The sequence below is a fragment of the Suillus clintonianus genome (genome assembly GCF_016758775.1).
Source record: "Suillus clintonianus strain FC179 chromosome Unknown DEU56scaffold_30, whole genome shotgun sequence".
Lineage (NCBI taxonomy): Eukaryota > Fungi > Basidiomycota > Agaricomycetes > Boletales > Suillaceae > Suillus > Suillus clintonianus.
The window spans coordinates 325,091-346,246 of NW_024539254.1; the positions used below are offsets into that span (position 1 = coordinate 325,091).

Consider the following 21,156-nt stretch of genomic DNA (forward strand, 5'->3'; position numbering starts at 1 on the left):
CAAATACTGAGTGACTCGGTGTGTGCGGCACTCCACGATGTTGGATATCAGGAGGATTTAGTCCGAAGTCGATGAATCCAGGGAGAGCGGAGGTCCGGCCCGTTCCGTCACGTCTAAGTACCTGCCCATAGTGGCCCTTTTACAACCCTCACAGAACCCTCACATATCATCCTGCGCTGCGCAGACCCGCACATAGGCTTCAAGTGAACTAATCTTCTTTATCACGTCCTGAGTTTTGTCGACAAGCGGTGAAGGATCACGTTGCGGTGTGTGCCAGGGCACGCGCGTCGCGCAGTACGCTATGGGCTGAGCTTTCATCATCCTGGATGGCGGAGATTATTTACTTGGTCAGCCAGCGTGACGTTGGGGAATAGTTTTGAAACCGAGGTTTCATTCTCCGAATCCTGGTGATAGTGCCCTAGGTGACGTTGACATTCGTATTCCTGCGTAGCCATCCACACGCTCAAACTGCGTCGTTCAGGAGCGTTCAGGCCTGACCTACCAGTATATTCTTTGCATAAGATGTTAGATGCGTTCGAAAATTTTGGTGTGAAAAGTTAACCTCCCACATTTGGCATTTTGTCGGCTCGGAGGTCGGCTAAGTAGAGTCGGCACAACGTATCTAACGCCTCGGCTCCTGCACTCCACCGGCGGGTCTCAATGCAAACGACCGTTGTTTCGTTTCGCAACATCGAGGAATATTTCCATCTACTTGTACAAAACGTCATTTCTGCGTAGTATACACATGTCCGATTTTTCGAATCAAGGGAAGCAAGGTCCAATACTTTGGACACTTGCATGTTACCTTGTCGTGTAGATTGCCTCGAATGATATAACACTGCAGATGCCGCTGTACATACAGCGGGGTTACACATTGCATCGTGCCCAGATTTATTTTTCCATCGGGTTACCCCATGAGCTGGAAAGCCCACATTCGTTCGTGTGGTCCAACGTCACCGAGGGCTCAACGCATGCGCATATGTCGAGTTCCATGTCATCGGTCTGCATATTGCTAAACGATGCGAGTGCACATTCAGGATCATAACTTTTAGAGTCGGGCGGAGGTCGGAGAGCGGGCACCACATCCCGAGCAATTTGCGGGGAACGCGCGGCGACCACGTTGTCCACACGTCGGGTCTCTGCTTCTGACAGCTCTGTGTGCGCAATGGAAGGGGAGTGACAATGAAACGAATGAAATCGCGGGCGTTAGCGTAAGAGCAGTCAAATTCTGGGGCAGTACGAACCTCGTAGATGGATGAGAATCCGTTGGCTCATAATCCATATCACAGCGAAACCCAGTGATGCCCTAGTGATGCCCTATGAGAAACCTCCACGATGATATACGTTGCAAAGCATACCCTGCCGCCTATATAGGAGGGAGCCAACATAAGCGCACTATGCTTCCATGGATTATGGTACAGAAAACATACCTGGGTCTGAATATCGGACGTATGATAAAGGATGATGTTAAATATGTTCGACCCTGATGAGATACTGCTCAGTCGTGTGTGCTAAATAAAAGTAGAGCATACCTGCCTGTTAGCACGACGAAATATCCAATGCCATCATAGATCAGGCTAAGTACCATGAGCAAGGATTACTTTGAGAGTATTGCCTCAGGGACTTACACCCGCACCAATCGTTCTAGTCTAGCGATAGGTCAGCAACTCTAATTGCAGGGGGAGAGGATAGGTGCCACCTGCTACTGAGAGGATTGTAACGCAGAAGATATACGGTGGAGATGGTCAAGACTGCGAGGTCATACAACATCGCAACGATGTAATAGAACCATGCTGACAGTATTTTACCAGAATTTCCTGGGGTGCAACTATGGTTCATGAGGTTCTGAACGACACATTCATAAAGACACAGCTTACTTTCCCTTAAAAAAAACTACGCCGTCAGCGCGAGTCTTGTTGTGAGGAACATTGACGTACATTAACAATGACGGCTGTTGGTTCCAATGTTAACACGAACTCAAAACTTAAATAGAGGTCAGAGCTCACGAATCCGGTCAAACATATTGGTGAACCACTCCAGCTAAAGCGAGTGAGAGAGATGTCACGCTGGTGTCGTAACAACCCACCGAAACTGAGACGAAGTATAGCACAATCAGTGAAATTCCTATCCGCTTATCCCTCCTTGCAATATTGAATGTCCTGGACGGCGTAAGTTCATGTACAGCCTGCTGCCCGTTAAATGCGACAAAGACATACCTGACACCTAGGATGACCTGTGATATCATAGTTTGTATGACTACAGCGTGGTGAACAGAGTCCTGGTGGGTGAACATCGATAGGACAGACCTTTGAAGACAGGCGCCACCATATAGTAACGGTGACATGTTTCTTGGGTAAAGCTGGTGGAGAAGACTCCGTAATTACTGAGTATCATGACCACGATACTACCATAGCTTCATCCATGTGAGCGAAAAAAGTGGTAGGGAGAGACAAAGACAACATACCGTATGAGAATGAATAAGACGCAGGCAAGACTGATAGACTTCGATCGTCAGTGGTGGTATGCGAATACCTGAGTGTACATACCGGAGACGAAAAATTGACGACTGGCTTCGGTAGAACCGCCATTCTGCGGGGAGGGTGATGATATAACTGAAGAAAATCAGTTATGACACAATGACCACGGTACCTCAGCTCGAAAAGAAAAGACCCTCACTCATATAATGCAATGGAGATTGATGCTATTCGCAAATACTTCTCCGTTGCCTGGCTGTCTACGACAGCAAGCTCTGGCATTTATGAAATGGAAATGAACCAAAAATTCAGATCAAGGCGCGTTGGTATCGACGTGATGCGATGTTATTGCGCAAGTCAGGCAGCGGTTTTGAATTTGGGCACCGGGGACGAGGTAAATGAAAAACGAAATGGACGAATCGCTGTGTCTGACCGAGTTGACGACCACAGGATTCAAGATCGAGGTAGCTTAGCGCAGGGAAGGGAGGCAAGCCGCAAGACTAAGAGGGACAAATGAAGGATTGGCAAGGCATTACAGTTAATCGATCAAAGACTTGAGTATATAGGCAATAGAAATGGGCGAACTTATTAGGCGAACTTGCAGTCCCCGATACCCCGGATTCAGTATACAAGCTTATCTGCCATGTAAGCCAACAAGCCGATCTAGCGCAATGGGTTGGTCCGAGGAGTCAACTTCTTCCTCTGGAATTGCGTGGGACGCGGGATTCTGGGCCGTTAGCTACAGTCACCCGCCCTATGAGGCCTACGATCAACGTAGCCTACAATCAACGTAACACTGCAAGGATCGTTAGAATTCACGGGTGCCTCAGGGAAAACGTTAAAACCTGATAAAAGTCACGGTGCTGAGCCAGGTTGATCATGACACGTGCTGTGCGCTATCTTTAGACTACAAGTGAAGCCGCTTATAAGTTCCTTTACGTTTATTGGAAACTATGGTGATCACAAGTTAGTAGGGAACAACATGATATCAGAGGATATCAGTGTCACATCTCCTCACCTTCTCCCTTAGATATAGTAGATAGGCAGTTAAATTTACATATATAGATAGCTGGCTTCCGGGAGTGCCGCGCCCTCACCGAGCATAATCCGAATCTCGGAGTCCACAGGCCGAGACTCATATCGTGCAAGCGCTAGTTGATGTGATTTAAAATTCACGGGGGCATCCCTCAAGGGTGTATAGCAGGAGCTTGTCTCTCGAGGAACACCTTGGACAGGATGCCAGGCACACCAAATTATGACCGGCAGTAGGAATGCGCAAGTTCAGCCAACATTTCCCCCCGCCAGGGACATCAGGGGGTGTCTTGGCAATATTCGGACTCACGTAGTCTAATTCGATAAGCAGTGAATGTACCTATGACTGGCATGTATACTGTCAAATGCTGTCCAGCGTCCGATCGACCTCATGACAGCCTGTGACAGCTAAGCGCGCGTAGTTGTCCTTCAAGGGCTCACGCATGTTGATTTCCCCGCCCAGGATTAGATGTGCGGTGGCATGTTGGAATGAATCAGGTGGTTGTTCGTTCACCTTAGCAAGCGAGGTCATATGGAGGAAGTTCCACTGCAGGGAACAAATTTCCTTGCTTGCGGAGCTTCTTGCTCCACCGTGACCATCTGCCGAGGCTTTTGCCAGCAATGCTTCCGATGTTCGATTCGCTTGCTGCAATTTACACTAGTCCATGGTGGCAAGGTTGCGTACAGTGCCGATATCCAACCTATTCTGATATTAATATGAATCAGTGATTGGCTATGAACATGTGAAAGGCTTGTCGGCTGAACTGAATCGAACGATATGGTTAATAGTTACCAACACTTATCGTTTCAAAGGCAACCCCTTTCTCGCCATTCGCTACCCTCGAAGGTTTTACGCGTCTTATCCACGGTAAGTATTATGCATGCCAACCTTGTTGCATGCTGTGTTGGAATCATAACTGCACAATAGTACTAAGTAAAAGCTCTCAGCCGCACTTTAGTTTAGAACTTACTTAGACAGACTGATCATTGCCCAATTACAGCAATGCATCGCGTATGCATGCATTCAACTGCCTGAACTATTGCAATATCGGTGCCCCCTATCCCCGAGTTGGAAGTGAGAAAGGACTAGGAGCGATGAAATAAGCACATTCCAATGTCTTCCCTACCAAGAACTCATCTATCCAGATCCCCGGAAGTCCTTCGTGATCTCAATGTCCAGTATAGCACCAATATCCCGTGGGTCACGGGGGTAACGATGCCGCATAGGAACAATTGCAGCCTGCAAGCAAGGTATTTGTCGTCGATGCGTGACCCTGAGTTCTCCTGAGTACTGAGCGCTGAGTTGCGGTACAAGAGACAAGAAGAAAGAATACGATATCAAACTCTCGTCAGCCCCTCCTATCGATATATCTTTTCGTATCTTCAATGGTTTAGCCCAAAGGTTCATCCGCCGGACCATCGTGGGGATGTGACAGACCACCGATCATACACTCGACTTGTCAATGATGCGTCTTACATCTGGAAACTTTCATCGCAGAATGAGGCAATACGACAGTCTTTCTCGTCGTTCTTCGCACGAAAACACCAATAACAGCATGAATAAATTGCCTATCCAACCTGCCACTCAAGCACCACTCCGACCTGCAGCTTTGATGGCGGTACCATTAGCCAACTGGGGCAACGCCTTGTTTGGCGCTGACGAAGACGGCGCTGGCAAGAAACCCGCTCCAACTAACCACGCGAGGTATTTTCCCATCAGTTGATCCGAAACGGTGAATGTACATGGCTGCCCTTGGGAGCGCAGCAACGCCATGGTGTTAGTGGCGTCAAGCTCGGGGGCTTTTGTGCTCGTCGGCAAGTCATCGAGGACGAAATGAAGAAGTGGGAATAGGGCGTTATCTTGGACTTCCATGACGTGCTGCTCCAGCTTGCGACGCCATATTAGATACTCGCATTGTTGTGTAGGGAACCCGTACTCGGCCAATGACGAGAGGATGGCGTTGAACGTTGGAGGGGGCGCCGCAGTGATGTGTAATACGCTTTGTGCGGCATTCGGCAGGGGTTCCACGGCAGCGAGGGCAGTGCAGCGAGCAACATGATCCACAGGCACCATATTCACGGTGTTGTTGATATCTGGGACAAGACCGAGCTGAACGCATCCCTTGACCATGCGCCAAATAAAGTCGTCGGTGTTTGTCACTGGAGCCCCATGATAAATTTGTCTGCATTTCAAAGGAGAGGAGTCTCCGTACCTGCGGTGTGCGAGTCGCCAACAATATAGCCAGGCCGCACGATATGGCCCCGTAAGCCCCTCTTTCCAGCTTCAAAGAGCAACTTCTCGGACACCCATTTGCTCTGGCCATAGCCGGACTTGAGACCCAATTTCGCACCTTCGAGGTCGTCATCTTCCGGAATCCCTCTCCGCGACTCTTGGGATTGTCCCAGAGAATCAGACAGCTGCACGTAGTGCTCGGTGTCGATCGCCGATGTTGATGAAACGAAAACAAGTGATTTCTGCTTCTTCGTCGAGGCGAGTTCCACAGCAGTCAGGGTGCCGATCACGTTCGGTGCACGAAGCTTCTCGTAGGGATACACCCAATGCACCTGTGCAATAAATTATCAGATACCAATGCATGCATGAAGAGGCGGAGTAGCTCACCAGGGCACCGTTGTGCAAGACAGCGTCCGCCTCAGCAGCGACTCGTGACCATACTTCATCACCCATACCAAACAAATCAAGGCCAAGGTCTCCAACCACCACCTCGAGTCTACCCGATGTGAGCCACTGCTCATCCCAAACGCCACGATCAGTAGACCCTTCTCGAAGGCGCGCCACACCTTGTTCGACGCTGGGCGCACGTACGAGACAGATGACCTTTCGAACCCTATCAAGACGCTGAAGGAGGTCACGCAGGACAAAGGCTCCGAGATAGCCTGTAGAACCTGTCAAGAACACAGTAACAGCACCAGACTTGAAGTCCTCAGACATCGGTGAGTATGAGGGTCGCAAGCGTTGAACAAGTGCCTCATAGTCTTGTCCGTACTGAATAGCAGCGGATAGTTTCGCAGGTGCCTTGACACCATCCACGACAGGCGTCGCAGGGCGCGTCTCAGCGTCCCCGTATGCGATACCAAAGTTCGGGTTACGAAGCGCATCTAACGCCGAAGCGAGGCCGGTGATTGTCGGCTGGTCGAAGATAAGGCCCAGTGGAGCTTCGACGACAAAGACTTTGCGGACCTCAAAGATGAGACGCGTGGCAAGGATGGAGTGACCACCGAGATCGAAGAAGCTTTCGTCGAGGGGGATTGGTGTGGGCGCATTCGGGAGGATACTGGCCCAGATAGTGCGCATGGTTTGTTCGGTAGGGCTCGCTGTGCGCCCGTTAACAGTCTTTTTGGGTTCGGAGTACGCAGCGTGTGCATGTGCTGTATCGGGGAAGGGAAGCGCGGGCTTGTCTATTTTACCGTTAGGGTTGAGGGGCATGCGATGCAGCGGGACGAACACTACAGAAAGAAAGTTGAGTAAATGAGGTAGAGGAAGGCAAGGATAGACCATACATGTTGGTATGCTGTAACTAGGCAGTTTCTTTTTGAGGTGCTCTCTAATATCCTTGATGAGCCGTCTATACTTCGGACTCTTGCCATCGATCTTGTCATCGTCCTCCGTGTGCTCGCTGGCAAAGCCATCCAGCTTAGATCCCTGCAGAGGCACGAAGTAACTGACGAGGATCTTCTCCTCGTCCTTGTCTCTCCGCACGAGTGTGACATTTTCGCGCACGAGCGGGTGTTGGCTCATCAACGTATCAATCTCCCCAAGCTCGATCCTGAAACCACGGATCTTAACCTGGTCATCTGCACGTCCTGTGCATTCAACACGCCCATCAGGGAGATACCGACCGAGATCGCCCGAACGATACATCCGGTCACGGATGCCCTTCCAATGACGTGACTCAGGTCCAGCGAGGCCCTGAGGCGGATGCAAAATGGTGTCCTTCCAGGGTAGAGTAGAAGGAGAGAACCAATTGTTCACGAACTTCTCGGCAGTGGCTTCGGTATCGAGGTATCCCTCCGCCAAACCTCCAGACCGCACATATATCTCTCCGACTTCTCCAACTGCGCAAGGGACGTTTCTGTCGCTGCGGTTGACAACAAGGAGCTGCACGTCAACCATGCCCTCTCCAGCAGGCATGATGTCCTTCTGAGTGGCAAGGAAAGTCGCGTCCACGGACAAGGGTGGAATCGCAAAGTAAGATACAGCGCGCTGCGTCTCTGTCGTGCCATACATGTTGATGATCTGCACGTTCGTGGCGAGCGCCTGGAGGCGGAGGCAGTCGCGCTTGGTCAAAACGTCACCGACGAAGAATGCGTTTCGTAGGGAAGGGATTTGGCGTGTAGCTTGTGCGGAGAGCAACTGGCCCATGGCGGGAGTTAGGTGCGTGACCGTGACTTTGCTGTCGTCCATCCATTCTGCGAGACGGCCGGGTGTGCCGATATCGTCTGCAGTGGGTACGTGAAGCTCTGCGCCCAAGAACAGGGGCGTGAAAACTGTAATATTGACGTTATCAGCAGACGTGTATATGGTAGAATATAGTACATACTATCACGCTGGATGGGATCGTGTGCGATACCGCTTAGCATTGTGAACTTGGAGGCTTCGGTGAGCAAGAAGCGGTTGCCCATCCAAGGGAAGAAATGTGTGAGACTGTAATGGCGTCCTCGAACGCCCTTGGGGATACCAGTGCTTCCACTGGTAAAGGAAAGTGTACCGATGCTATCGGGTCCTAGGATGACATTAGGATCCGTTTCTGCAAGACGGATCTGCGACTTCAAGACATCGATTCCGTCGTTCGCGCCCCCAAGTATGTGGCCGGTAGGGGTAATCTCAAGGGCGGGTACCTCGACACGGATCTTGAGTTCCATGGATAGAAATTCGCGCACAGGGGGTGCAATTTTGCCTGCTCCTGAGAGGACAACCAGGCCACGAGGTTGAGCTACCCGAAGGTATATTATTTGACGTGAAGGCGGATATGCAGGATCTGACTCGAGTTACAAATGAACTGAAAGACACGCAACATATCGCACCTATGACTGAGAACGTGGCGCCGCTTTTGAGAACTGCCATGACAGCTACGACAAGCTCGATGCTCCGATGTGCGTAGATCATGACGACTTCTTCCCTCTTCACACCACCTGCTAGGAGGTGGTGCGCTAGGATGTTGGAAGCTCTTCGGATGTCTCCGTAAGTGAAAGTTCGCCTTGTCTGCGGTTCGCTAGGAATCGAGGCAGGTATGCTTTGAATGATACATGGCCTATCAGGCCATTTCTGCGCATTGCGGGAGAACACATCTGTGATGGCTCCCTTCCAGTCACACCAATGCAAATCTGCTGTTGGGTTGGGCAAGCGTTCGCGTTGTGCGGTCGTCAAGAGTGGAACAGACCCGACTGAGGCAGTTGGATTAGCGGAAACCTTCCTTAGAAGCACGGAGAGCTGTTCGACGATGAATGATATGCGAGCAGATGTGAACAACAAGGAGTTAAAGAGGATTCGAAGGGAGATATGGGGAGCTAAGGAGGCGCGTGTGGTAGTGGGGGGTCGCGTGACGAAGATAGTAAGATCCGACGTTAAGCTGGTAGATCTGATAAAGTTATCCCGTGGCTGATCTGTTTCATCAAAGAAACGAACACGAAAGAGGGGACGGGATGCTTCTACAGAGTCGTCTTTGTCCTTGTGTAAAGCCCGTACGATGGTCTCATAGGGCAGCAGGTCTGCTTCGGCCTCACGTTCGACGTGCTGAACACGACGCACGATAGTCCAGAATGAATCTGATGGGTCCACAGAAAGTCGAAGAATCAAAGGAGAGCTTGCAGCGGCAGAAGAGGAGCCGATCACGAAGTCCGTATCGCCAGTGTACCTGTGTAGGAGGACGAGAAAAGCGGAGAGTAGTAGATGGAAGGCTGATGGTCTAGTTTCAGAAGATCTATTCTCGTCGTCTTCGCCATCTTCGGTCTCTGCATGAAGTGCAAGCTTCAAAAGACTGAGCGAGGTCTGTTCTGAAAGATCTGCTAGATGAGCGGCTTCGATGAGTTTATTAGCACCAGTCGATCGGGGATAATCTGTGGGCAGAGACATCACAGGCAGATTCTGCAACCTCGCGAGCACTCTGGAGAGTGCATCTGAGGCCATTTTGACGGTTGAGGACAACCGTGAAAGTAGTCAAGAGATGATAAAAATATAAAACTTGTGACTCTAACATCATGTGTTCGGACAGACTAGATTACGGCCGAAAGCACTCGGTCACCGAGTTGGTGCTGTACGTACTAGCAACCACTGTGCGCGCTATAGCTACTGATACTGCGTCATACTTATATACGGGTCCTGTGGTTAGCCCAGCCCTAGAAGTTCACCCAGGAAAGTTTCAGTGCAGCACTTTCGTACAAGGTCATTTTGCTGATTAGTAAGCAAGGCGCCAGTGCTCAAGCGCTCACTGAGTTATACTCGGAGTTTCATCCACATCATATATATGCATTCACCTGCCACGTCAAAATATTCGTTAGTGCTTAGGAACAAGTTGTGGACCGTAAGTTAGATCATTGATTTAGTCCGAAGAGTTGATGAGAGCGAGGGTCCCGTCGCCTCTGAATCTACCTACCCATAGTTGCCTTCTTACAATCCACAGTGTATCATCCTGTGCCTCCCAGACCCGACATCTTCAAGATACCCTTCCCTTCATCGCATTTTGGGTCAATGAAAAAGGATGGATCACTGTTAGGTGTACATGGAAGTTTGGTCCGTCAGTTTCCCACATTTTACCGCCGCGGAGTCGGTGGCCGAACTTCGTGCTGACGTTGCTCAACGGGTTCGACATTCAACTACTACTAGGGGGAGTGCCATCATATGCACTCGCAGGATTATGGGGTCCACCACCAGCCACCAGCGTCCCCCCAGGACACCTGAGCCAATGTTGGCGGCGCCAATTCAAGCCCTACCGGAAGACCTTCAAGATTCGAACTTCCTCCATGTTGAAGCCTCGAATTCTTCCAAAACTATAAACGTGATGAATGGCGCCTTGTCACTTCATAGGTCAAGTGTGGCAAAACAAATTTGGCCCCTTCCTAATGACCATCAAGTTTCGGGGCTGCAAGTTGAAGTCTCGAATCCTTCTAAAACGATACACACGTCGGTTGGGATATTCTCGCTTCCTACAGAGCTCATATGTCACATTCTGCTCCTCCTCCATTTCAAAGACCTTTCTCGCTGTGTATTAGTCGGTTCTTTCCCGTGGTTCCATGATTTTAGGTTGACTTTTGGGTTACGCTAGGCCTGCAAAACCTTCTGGCATGTGGCCCAGAATTCCCCCGACATTCAATGCCTATTCGAGCATTACGCTGAAGGCTTTACAGAGGCTTCTACCCTTGGCTGGCTCGACGTTTCCAGCAAGATGTATTCACTCAAAAGATTGGCATCCATGTGGCGGTCTGACTTTCACCTAAACAATGTATTCGAAGATACAGTGGCTACTGACCACCTCGTCGACATCGTTTCGCGCATACAATCCGTGAAGTGTGGGCTTTGGTGGATGTGCGCTGCCTCTCAAGTCTTCATTCGGGGGTGCGACACAAATACCAAGCGATCTCAGATATGGTTCGTGCAAAGATTGCCTATGCTGGGATATATGTCCTATGTGCGGTCAGTTGTCATAGACCCTCTGCAGGACCTTGCGGTCGCAGTGTCGTCCAACCTCGCCGAGCAAGGTCGCCACGTCTTTTCGGTGACATTTTGGTCGGTTTCATCGCAACGTCCACACCCAGATTCTGCATGCACTTCCTTGGAGTGCAAACATCCTTGTTTTATGGCACCTGACCATCATATTTTTTTTGTGGGTCAGCCTGCGATTTGTGGGGATCGTATAGTAGTACTCTATTTCACAACCAATATCGGTTCACTGGGGACACGATCCAACATATTCATACAAGTGATAGATTGGAGGAAAGGACTTGCGAAGGGTGTAAGTTCACTCTATTCTTTGAAACTCTGTCACTCAGCATAAGCAGTATCCCTTATACGAACTCGGTTGGACAGAGGCAGATTTCCATCTACTTGACGAACAAAGGATCATCGTCATTGGCCCGGACTCAGGCCGTATGGCCTTGTACACATTACAAGAACTTGATGGCTCACCTCGGCGCCGAATTGTGTACGTCCTCCCGAAAGTGCAACGATACCTTCGGCCACTGTTCGGTTTATCATCGCCCTGTGTCATTCATGCTACACCGTCGTTCCATGGTGCAGCGGCTCGCCCAGACCTTATGCCCGACTACGTGACCTCTCCGGAGGCACAAATCATGGTTTTAGAAGTTCTCTCCAGATCATGGCAGGTAATTTTAGTTATCGACATGGCTATCTTCTCAGCAAAGGCCGTACACTCAGAGATACCTGTCGAGATTCCCTGGTTGGAGTGGGGACCCAAGTATGCGCGATGCTTTCCGCATCATCCAAGCCACCGAATCAGCGTTTTCGGCAGAAAAATGGCCTATGCTCTTCCTCAGTATCGTGCCCCTGAACCAGGGCAAAGACTGGAGGAACTCCCTACCGAAGGTTCCTTCTACGTGCAGATTTGGGATTTCAGTAGGACCATTGCTCGCTCCGAATGTCCGGGCAATATCCGCGACCGCAATTCACCAGATCGTCTCATCTGCAAGCCTGGTCGGCTAGCTCAGACGTGCTTTGAAGAAGACATTGGAAATCTCCTTGCATATCATCCTTACGCTACTGCTGTCTGCCCCACGGGTTTCTCGACGCGTGACTTTCACCGGTTTTTCTTGGAACATGATCGGCTCACTTTAACATGGGTAGGCGCTCTTAGTATGACTACAGGAAACGTTTATCGTGATGCAACTATAGGCCCGCCCTGACTCGGTTCATATCCAGGTCGTTTCTCCCTCACAGATGGAGGTTGACTTGGACGTTGGACAGGCTCACAGCCCAGAGCCGCATGAAGCCAAGCAAACGCAGTCTCGCAACAAAACAAACATCCTATTTCACCTACTGACGAAGCTGCTGAAACGGTGGAGAGACTCCGAATAGACAGTTCCTGCTCCCTACTCTGGAACTTGTAGTCCCTCGTCGTGGAAGAGGGGGATTTTCGGCGGTTATGGGTAACGGATGCATTAAAGGCTCCATCTATTCCTCCAACGAGTGGATGAGGGCCAAGGTCATTGGAAACAGCCCCTCGATTATCGAGTATACCCTCTTTTTATTTGTTTCTTTCAACTCACGTTCGCTACATCTCCATACATCCTTTTTACACGATAATTCTACCCTCGTTCACTTTTTCCTCGTTTTCCTCGGTCTCTGACAATAAGAGTGGGGGCGAGTTATACACTCTGACACACTCGTTACTGAAATTATATAGGACTCATCGAGTCCGTTCTGTTTAGTGTCTTATACCAGATTCAAACCTATAGATCCTCTGCACAACCTGTGGCCGGGCTGGACAGAGCGTAGTTCGAAGCCGCTGGGAGGACAGGACAACTTTTTGCGAATCCGACCGCGCCAGACGAGCAAACTTATTCTGAGCGCAGGTATGATCGATGTAAATCCATGAACGTGAAGTGCTTAATTACATAAAGGGAGTGGTGGGTAGTGTTGCCGCGAAGCGAACTGAAGTGAATCGAAGTGGAAAATTGAGACACTTCGGTAGACTTCGGTGTCAACGAAGTTATTCGAAGTGCGCTTCGTTACACTTCGCGAAGTCACAAGTAAGTAGAACAAATTAGTAATCAAATGTTGCTACAACATAATCTAAGACGAAAGGTTTGCAAGCAGCTGAGCAAGTTCATCAAGCTTGTCTGCTGCCATGAGTTCATCTATGGCATTCCTAGATACTGGCCCTGAAATAGAATGATCTACTTCCTCCGCAATGAGATGGGACGTGAAGTTCAGCCGGTCTTGCTTGTAAGAGAACTTGAGTACTTGTAATAAAGCTTCGAGAACAGTTCGTGAGAGGTTAACATGCCGATCTGTGCGTGTCTCTTTGCTAGACGAGAAAACTCGTTCGGAAGGGACAGACAAAGCCTGCGCGGGAAGGGCATCCATTGCGACGCGGAAAAGCAGTGGAAATATATGTTCATTCAATATTAATGATTCAATGAATGATTGAAAAAAATGCGCGTAGCGCTGCATTTCTCGCTCGGCATCTTTCCTGTCTTCCTCTAAATCTCGTTGCACTTGCTCTTCCAGCGTGAAAGGTGAAGACATTGTTGGTAGCCTTTAAATTTATCTCACAAATTCAATTCAATCGCGGAACCGATTTGAATGTTCGAGATCATGTATGAAAGGCTTATACTTAGGATATACAGTGATGTTTTATGATTGCAATATGATAGAGACAGGAAGCACATACTACAGGGCTTTGGACGTGCAGTGATGATGATTAATCTATGTAATAACTTCGATTCACCTCTCGAAGTGGACGAAGTGCCGCTTCGACCAACTTCGGAACAACGAAGTCAACCAAAGTCTCACGTTTTCGAAGTGAAGCGAATTTACCTCGAAGTCACTTCACTTCGGCGGCAACACTAGTGGTGGGCAGGTGCAAAGGAAAACGGAGTGCCGGAAACTTCCGGCGGGCTATGCCGCTACGGCACCAGGCTGTAGCCTTCTTTTTCAACAGCCTTGATGCCACAATTTAATCTTCCTTCTATTTGATCTACCTACGTGACCCTCCAAAGGCCTGGTCAATTCTAAAATGTTGTTGTCAATGTCGACTTGAAGCTTACGGTCACCTCACGTAAATTACCTACGCGGACCCTAAACCTTTCCTTATTTGTCCAGATGCACCGGCGCCGCCAGCTAAACCTTCGCATGAGAGAATTTCTACGCCTTGTCGCACCGCGAGTATCCTCGTCCTAATCCTCGCTGTATAGAGCCTTAAGTTAGGCCTAAACCTTGTCATACATAGTAGTATAGCCTTTTGATGTATTATTGCTAAACCTCCTCCTAAACCTTTCCATGACACGTGTAGTCTAGTGTCTGTTTTATTCAATTTTTCATGCAGTACTAGCTACATGTTTCAAATATTCAAAAGACTTTGATTTAGGGAAAGGTTTGGTGTGCAATATTTACTACATGTAAAGGTTTAGGAACTAATCCTACATGACAAGGTTTAGCAATACCTAGCTAGTAACTACTTAGTACATTGAAAGATTGAGGTCTCTCTATACAGCGAGGATTAGGACGAGGATACTCGCGGTGCGACAAGGTGTAGAAATTCTCCCATGCGAAGGTTTAGCTGGCGGCGCCGGTGCATCTGGACAAATTAGGAAAGGTTTAGGGTCCGTGTAGGTAATTTACGTGAGGTGACCGTAAGCTTCAAGTCGACATTGACAACGACATTTTAGAATTGACCAGGCCTCAAGGGACTACGTACATGTATTGAAATAGACTGCCCACGGAGCGTCATCGACTGGGATGTGCATTGTGCAAGCCCCAGCTGTAGATTTACCCGAAGAACTCTGGTGGTTTGTAGAGAATGACGGCAGAGAACGTCTTTTCCGGTTCTGCTTTCTCCTCACGGTGAGTACACATTTCTTACTACGTCGAGGCGCACGGATCCGCCGGGACAGACCGTGATAATGACACTACATCATGATAGTGCAGCATCTATGCTAGCACATGGGAAGCTTATCGCGCGCCAACTTGATGGTACTTATTCGTGCCATATATTGTACCACCCGGCATCGATAAGGCTGGTTGATTAAATAATCAATGTTCGTGTCTGGACAGGTCTGGACTATTGGAGGACGATGTCAATGAATAGCAAGCAGCAACTTGAAAACATGCACATGCAGCACATCTCATCATCCCATCAGAATGTCGATCAGTACAGGATATACATACCTCATGCCCAGTGAAAACCCACTATGGCGTGGTACGATGGGTTCTGATTATTTTATGTTTATACCGTAGTGGATATGGCCAGATCAGGTAGATAATGAAAACAACATCGTCGTTACATCGTTTGGCGTTGTTCCTTGCATCACTTACATCGCATTGCGTTGTACCTTTTGATCCTTACATCACAATTTCTCATTTTGTATCATTTCTCTCGATCCTTCGAAGCTACGCATCGTATTGTGCACACATTGCATTGCATACATGAAAGATTTTGTGACGTTCGGACTTAGCCGGTACATGCTACATTGGTGTGTGCCTATGACTTCATAACTTCTCTCTGTACCATCATGTCCTTACCATCCACACCCACGCCGGGCACTTTCTTGTCCTCGTCTCTTTGTCATTTTCATCATCACAATCTCAGTTTTTACAGGACCTCTCTGCTGATTTTTCGCCTCCCAAGGCCATAGGTGTAAGTGGTAATGATATCATTCATAAATGGACGTGATTTTTTTAATTGAGTTGAAAGGGTGGATATATGCGTTCAAAGACAACCAGAAGGTCGTAAAGTGTGAGGCGACAGGCAGCCATGACGACGTTGACGGCAACATTAACGATCTAGAAGCTAAACCTCTCATCATTTCAAAGGGCAAGAAGCGTGCACGTGACACTGATGATACCAAAGCCACTCACAAGCGTCTAAAGGGTACGTGAAGTCTATGATTTGTACACTATGCTGATAAGTTTTGCCTGTTGTGTTTTCAGAATCTGGGTCTTTGCATGGCGACTCAGATATTACTGCTTCGTCGTCTTCCTCGACTGGCATCATCGAGCCGCCGAGTTACTTGTCAACATCTGCCGCTGGCAGCTTCGACATTACTGCTTTGTCGTCTTCCTCGACCAGCGTCATCGAGTCGCTGAGTCACTCGTCAGCATCTGCCGCTGGTAGCTTCGACATTACTGTGCTGCCATCCATTGTTTTCCCGCTGCCCTGTATTGTTTTTGGATGCCCCCGCACCTGTTTTTATGCCGCCATGATACCTATTAGTACTAATATCACGCCCTGTCGTAGCATGTCGTTTCTCGTCATATCAATTGATTCATTTTGCTGTACTACTTTATATGGCGTGATATGATTTTATCTGAAAATTGAACCAAAAACATATGTTGTCAGAGGAGGGCGTGCCCCAGCATGCAGTATATGTGATGCGCCCCGACGACATATGTTGTGCTCCGATATTTTCCTAATCAAGAAAAAAAAACAGACGATGTCCGTTCTCGTCGTACCACGCCATAGGCGGTTTCTACTGGGCCTCATGCCTCAGGGCTCGCGCTTGTTTCCACATAGTGCTGGCCCTGACAGCCTCGTGGTCTTCGTGTCGTCGAAGATGCTCAAATATAGGTATTCGTGACATTCATTCAATCGTGCATATAAGGTTGATGCCACATTATTGTACGCTGTTGACTCTCGCACTGAGGATTTTACCTTACAATGCACAACTCTGTTGTAAGTCGACCTTCATTTTGCGCTATCAATGTATCATCATTTTGTTGTGTTTAAGCTCGAACCAAATATCATTCCTCCGACAGCCATCCGAAGACTGGAGCGGTTTCCCAATGCTTCAGGATGGCTTGGCAATGTTTGGAAATGTTCTATGTCTACACAATCTGAGGCTCGTCCTGTACGTTTAAAACAACGGAATATTTATCGTTTTATTTATCGCAATCAAGGTCGCAGTCAAATCAGTTAGGATCCCTCCCGGTGCGGATGGAGAATCAGTACAAAAAACAGGCAATGTTAGGGGATGAAGTAGTTCACCGTTCCACTCACTGATTGTTGAACTCACCAGAGGATTCGTCGCGAGGGATACATTTGGATTCAATTGTCGCACGGCAACATTCTCCCCCTTGAGGGTGTTACCGAAGGATTCGGGCCGCTTCCCGCATTCGTCGCTCCTTGGATGGAAAATGGAACACTCAACGACTATTTGAGACGGGAAGTTGGTCTTTCGAGAGAGAAGAAGTTAACCATGGTATGTGTTTCGTATTTGAGGAGACAGGCTGAGTCCTTATTTGAGCGGCCGGTCTTCAGTACTGTGAGTACTGGAGGTCTTGCACTTTAGTTGACTAATCTCCTGTAGTGCACGATAAGGATATTGTCCATGGTGACATGACTGATGTGGGTTTTGTTTGCCACCATACTCCGGGCAGAAATAACGGTTCCATAATTCAGACCAACATCCTGGTCAGTGGTGATGGGAGGCTATATCTTGCAGATTTCTCTCTCTCGATGATTCTTGCAGAATCGGACAACACTACATTTAGCTCCTTTCACGGGGGCAATAGCCGGTGGATGCCTCCGGAGGCAATTGTGCTGCTTGAGGGAATGGAACAGCCAGAGAGCAAGCCAACCAAGGCCGGCGATGTTTACGCATATGGCTGTATTATGATGCGGGTATGTCGGGTTTTCTCATTTGATTCTATGTTGCTGATACCACTTAGGTATTTTCTGGACATCAACCTTATCACCACGTGAAGGGGGGTGCTATTGCCATTATGGGAGCAGTATTACGGGGGGTCGAACCATTCCCCCAGCTAACTGATATTGACGAAGGAATTCAGCGGTTCGCACGACAATGCTTGTTGAGGAATAGCGAACACCGCCCATTGATTGCCCAGATTGTGGAGTTCTTGTGGTCACAAACAAACATCACGGAAACCACTGTGAAGATGATGCTGTCGAAACTTCCAGTGGATTGAATATTGAAAGCAGATCTCAGGAAGTGTGACTGCCATGCGAATAGCTTGGACGTCGTCGGTGCGACTTTGAAATGCATGTGGGTACATAAGTTGAGTGATAATGAGGTTAATGAGACTGAGGTCAGTGCATTTGTATTGATCCACGAAACTCTATGTAATGCATCAGTCGACAGGTTGCGGTCAAGACTTTGAGGGAAGATGTCAACAGTCAAAACGATATGGAAAAGATATGCAATGTGAGTAAACATGCAATAAATCGTTACTAAATCATGTACATATTGCTCTGCAGAGGATTCGTCGTGAGATGTTTGTTAGAAAAGGGTTGAGGCGCGACACCATCCTTACCCTCTATGGAATGACGACGGGTTTTGGAGTTCTCCCCTCCTTTGTATATCCATGGATGGCAGGCGGTTCGTTGCATGACTACCTGCAACGAGAGTACTCCAATTTATCTACGCATCGGAAGCTCAATATTGTAAGTCGATGTTTCGTGGTATGGATAACTTTTCTGATCTTGAATGAGCAGCTACTCGAGGTAGCGGATGGTATCAAATATTGTTAGTATCCCGTAACTGCTCATGTATGAAACTCATACGTGTCCTAAGTGCACAAGAAGGATATTGCGCATGGCAATTTAACAGGCGTATGCTTCAGCTACTCACGTTACTTAATAAAATTCTCACCACATTTCTAGGACAACGTGCTCCTTGATGGATCGGGCCATATACGCATCACAAACTTCAGTCACTCCATGATCCTTGCTGAAGCTAGTAGTTTGATCTTCAGCGAGCAGCTCCTGGGAGATGCGAGGTACATTGCACCTGAGTTTATTGTTCGTACGGGCCGGACTGGAGCACCAAAGCCAACCAAAGCCGGAGATGTATACTCGTATGGCTGCGTCACTATTCTGGTGCGTTCTGGAGTAAACCAGTTTTGATGCGTTTTATATCAGTATTCTCCAGGTGTTGTCAGGAAAGGTGCCGTATTGGTGGATTTCCGAAGAGAGTCGGGTGCTTTCGGAGAAAGCAAAGGGCATAGAGCCTTTTCGTTCAACCTTGGAGGTATGATCTTTGCAAATTTTATCTTGCGCACTCAACAGACCTTGAATGCAAAGATTGGCAAAGTGCACCTAAACTTGGTGCGACAGTGCCTATTAGCGGAGAAATCCCGTCATTCGATAGAGAAGGTCCTCTACTTTGTCTTAGTTTGAATTTTCGGGTGAGTTATCTTCGTTGTGTAGTGCTGTTGAGCTCATCGTCTTCAGTGCTGTCGATCTAACGAACTCAGTCCAACGGTCTGACCAAGATTACCATGATGCCGGAGGATTTGCATATGTTCATAAGTGCAAGCTCAGTCGGAGAAACATCTTTGCGAGCGTCCAACAAGTGGATTCCCGCCGCCAGCTCTCCTCCATGACAACCTCTGTTGACGTAAGTGTCTCATAATATATCTTTTCATTTTGCTTTCCTCACAGCAATTTAGGTCGCAGTCAAAGCAATAATGTTGAGGAACGATGTGGACATATTGAAAATTATTAATGTCAGTAGCCATGTGTTCTACCTTCATTCAACTGACTCCCCTTCAGCGATTGTTCCGAGAGATTAAGCTATGGTTGAAACTTAAGCACAAGAATATTGTTCCTCTCTGGGGAGTTGCAGATGGCTTTGGCTCCCTCCCTGCACTTGTCTCGCCATGGTTGGAAAATGGAGCGCTGACCGGATACATTCAGCGTCAGCACAAAATGCTTTCTTACAACAGGAAGTTTGCACTGGTTCGGTCCTATATGTTCGCACTATAACCAGTACACTAAGGTCCCTTTAGCTCGAAGACATTGCTCAAGGACTTCAATATCGTATGTTCACTATTTTGTCATTAATGTGAAAGTCAACTAATGCTGAATTGGACAGTCCATTCACAGTCAATTGTCCATGGCGACTTGAGCGGCGTGCGTGCACATCTATGAAATTACGAATGCTAAACTAAAGAAGCTTCCTTAGAATAATGTTCTCGTTGACGAGAACGAAACAGCAAGCCTCACTGATTTTGGTCTCTCTGCCTTCCTTCCTGACAGGACAAGTGAAGCTTTATTGCCTACCAACCCTTCGTGCACCATGCCGTACATGGCGCCAGAATACTTGACAACCGATGATAAAATCAATTTGTCACCGAAAAGTGATGTGTACTCTTTCAGAGGAATCATGCTGGAGGCACGTGGTTATATTTTGTATTATCCATTGAACCGACTCATCTCCTTCTGCAGGTTCTGGAGGGCAAAGTCCCATACCATTACATCCGCAACCAAGCGACCATAATCCACCACATATCCAAAGGAATAAAACCCGAAAGGCCGCCCATATCTGTCATCATTGACCGTGACTGGGATTTTATGCAGAGTTGTTGGTCAGAAGATATGAAAGATCGGCCTTCTGACGAAGAGATCCTGAAATTTATGAAAGGACGGGCAATGATTCAGTCATAGTAAATACCAGTTCCTCTGTACTCTGCCCATCGTTTGTAGTACCTGGCAAGTATTAGGTATGTAACAGTTCTAGTGCGCCTCTATGGTGCTGGATCTATGGCGCTGGATCTGTTCAACTATTTTTACACACAATATGCACACATACACAAAGGATTTACACAACACAGAGTCGCGTACCATTGCCGAGATATATCAGGATGCTTTGGGATTGGCGTGACTTCCCGTTTTGGTAACACTGCACGACGACAAAATGCTCAAGCTCCCTGTTGAGGACAGCAGGCTCAAATAGTTGCCTAATCCTTCACCCTTTTCACTAGTTCTTTTGAGGGAAAAAAATCACCTGTAGCTTAACTATGCTTACTTTTGGACAACACAACCCTCCTTCCCCACCTCCTCCCCCAACCCTGACCGCTTTTCTGGTATTTTCTGGACTCTAATTGAATACTTCTGGCATTGTAGAAGTTCTAATATATTTATACAATAAATGCACCATTAATTGAGCCCATAATAAGCCCCTCAGAGCGCCCAGTATAAATACATGACAGGAATGGGTG

At 48.1% G+C, this 21,156-nt stretch overlaps 5 protein-coding genes across 5 annotated transcripts; 2 read left to right on the forward strand and 3 right to left on the reverse strand.

Annotated features, from left to right (window-relative positions):
- Positions 1-606: 606 nt before the first annotated feature.
- Positions 607-2,902, reverse strand: DEU56DRAFT_326765 (uncharacterized protein). Its single transcript, XM_041345685.1, has 16 exons — positions 2,677-2,902; positions 2,547-2,612; positions 2,465-2,494; positions 2,307-2,413; positions 2,217-2,256; positions 2,087-2,159; positions 2,007-2,040; positions 1,938-1,951; positions 1,878-1,882; positions 1,700-1,828; positions 1,629-1,649; positions 1,537-1,577; positions 1,431-1,483; positions 1,359-1,366; positions 1,245-1,306; positions 607-1,154 (listed from the first exon to the last, which is right to left on the reverse strand). The coding sequence occupies exons 1-16, from the start codon at positions 2,754-2,756 to the stop codon at positions 892-894; spliced, it is 1,026 nt and encodes a 341-aa protein (XP_041209142.1). The 5' UTR covers positions 2,757-2,902; the 3' UTR covers positions 607-891.
- A 2,106-nt stretch (positions 2,903-5,008) lies between these two features.
- DEU56DRAFT_327026 (uncharacterized protein) lies at positions 5,009-9,725 on the reverse strand. The gene is made up of 6 exons (XM_041345686.1): positions 8,550-9,725; positions 8,066-8,503; positions 7,026-8,012; positions 6,127-6,971; positions 5,720-6,071; positions 5,009-5,666 (listed from the first exon to the last, which is right to left on the reverse strand). The coding sequence occupies exons 1-6, from the start codon at positions 9,649-9,651 to the stop codon at positions 5,092-5,094; spliced, it is 4,299 nt and encodes a 1,432-aa protein (XP_041209143.1). The 5' UTR covers positions 9,652-9,725; the 3' UTR covers positions 5,009-5,091.
- A 1,010-nt stretch (positions 9,726-10,735) lies between these two features.
- DEU56DRAFT_327105 (uncharacterized protein) lies at positions 10,736-12,727 on the forward strand. Its single transcript, XM_041345687.1, has 3 exons — positions 10,736-11,473; positions 11,520-12,317; positions 12,370-12,727. The coding sequence occupies exons 1-3, from the start codon at positions 10,907-10,909 to the stop codon at positions 12,550-12,552; spliced, it is 1,548 nt and encodes a 515-aa protein (XP_041209144.1). The 5' UTR covers positions 10,736-10,906; the 3' UTR covers positions 12,553-12,727.
- A 542-nt stretch (positions 12,728-13,269) lies between these two features.
- On the reverse strand, positions 13,270-13,563 carry DEU56DRAFT_735753 (uncharacterized protein; the record flags this gene model as incomplete). Its single annotated transcript, XM_041348471.1, has 1 exon — positions 13,270-13,563. One exon carries the CDS (start codon positions 13,561-13,563, stop codon positions 13,270-13,272), a length of 294 nt encoding a protein of 97 aa, XP_041209145.1.
- Positions 13,564-15,861: 2,298 nt separating this feature from the next.
- Positions 15,862-20,435, forward strand: DEU56DRAFT_912169 (kinase-like domain-containing protein; the record flags this gene model as incomplete). The annotated part of the gene is made up of 22 exons (XM_041357374.1): positions 15,862-16,069; positions 16,129-16,308; positions 16,954-17,045; positions 17,095-17,160; positions 17,214-17,454; positions 17,505-17,542; positions 17,597-17,818; positions 17,866-18,087; positions 18,137-18,181; positions 18,297-18,359; positions 18,413-18,598; positions 18,650-18,680; positions 18,729-18,766; positions 18,818-19,033; positions 19,076-19,261; positions 19,329-19,341; positions 19,411-19,553; positions 19,606-19,662; positions 19,709-19,894; positions 19,945-19,975; positions 20,031-20,068; positions 20,121-20,435. The coding sequence occupies 22 exons, from the start codon at positions 15,862-15,864 to the stop codon at positions 20,433-20,435; spliced, it is 2,817 nt and encodes a 938-aa protein (XP_041209146.1).
- Positions 20,436-21,156: the final 721 nt, after the last annotated feature.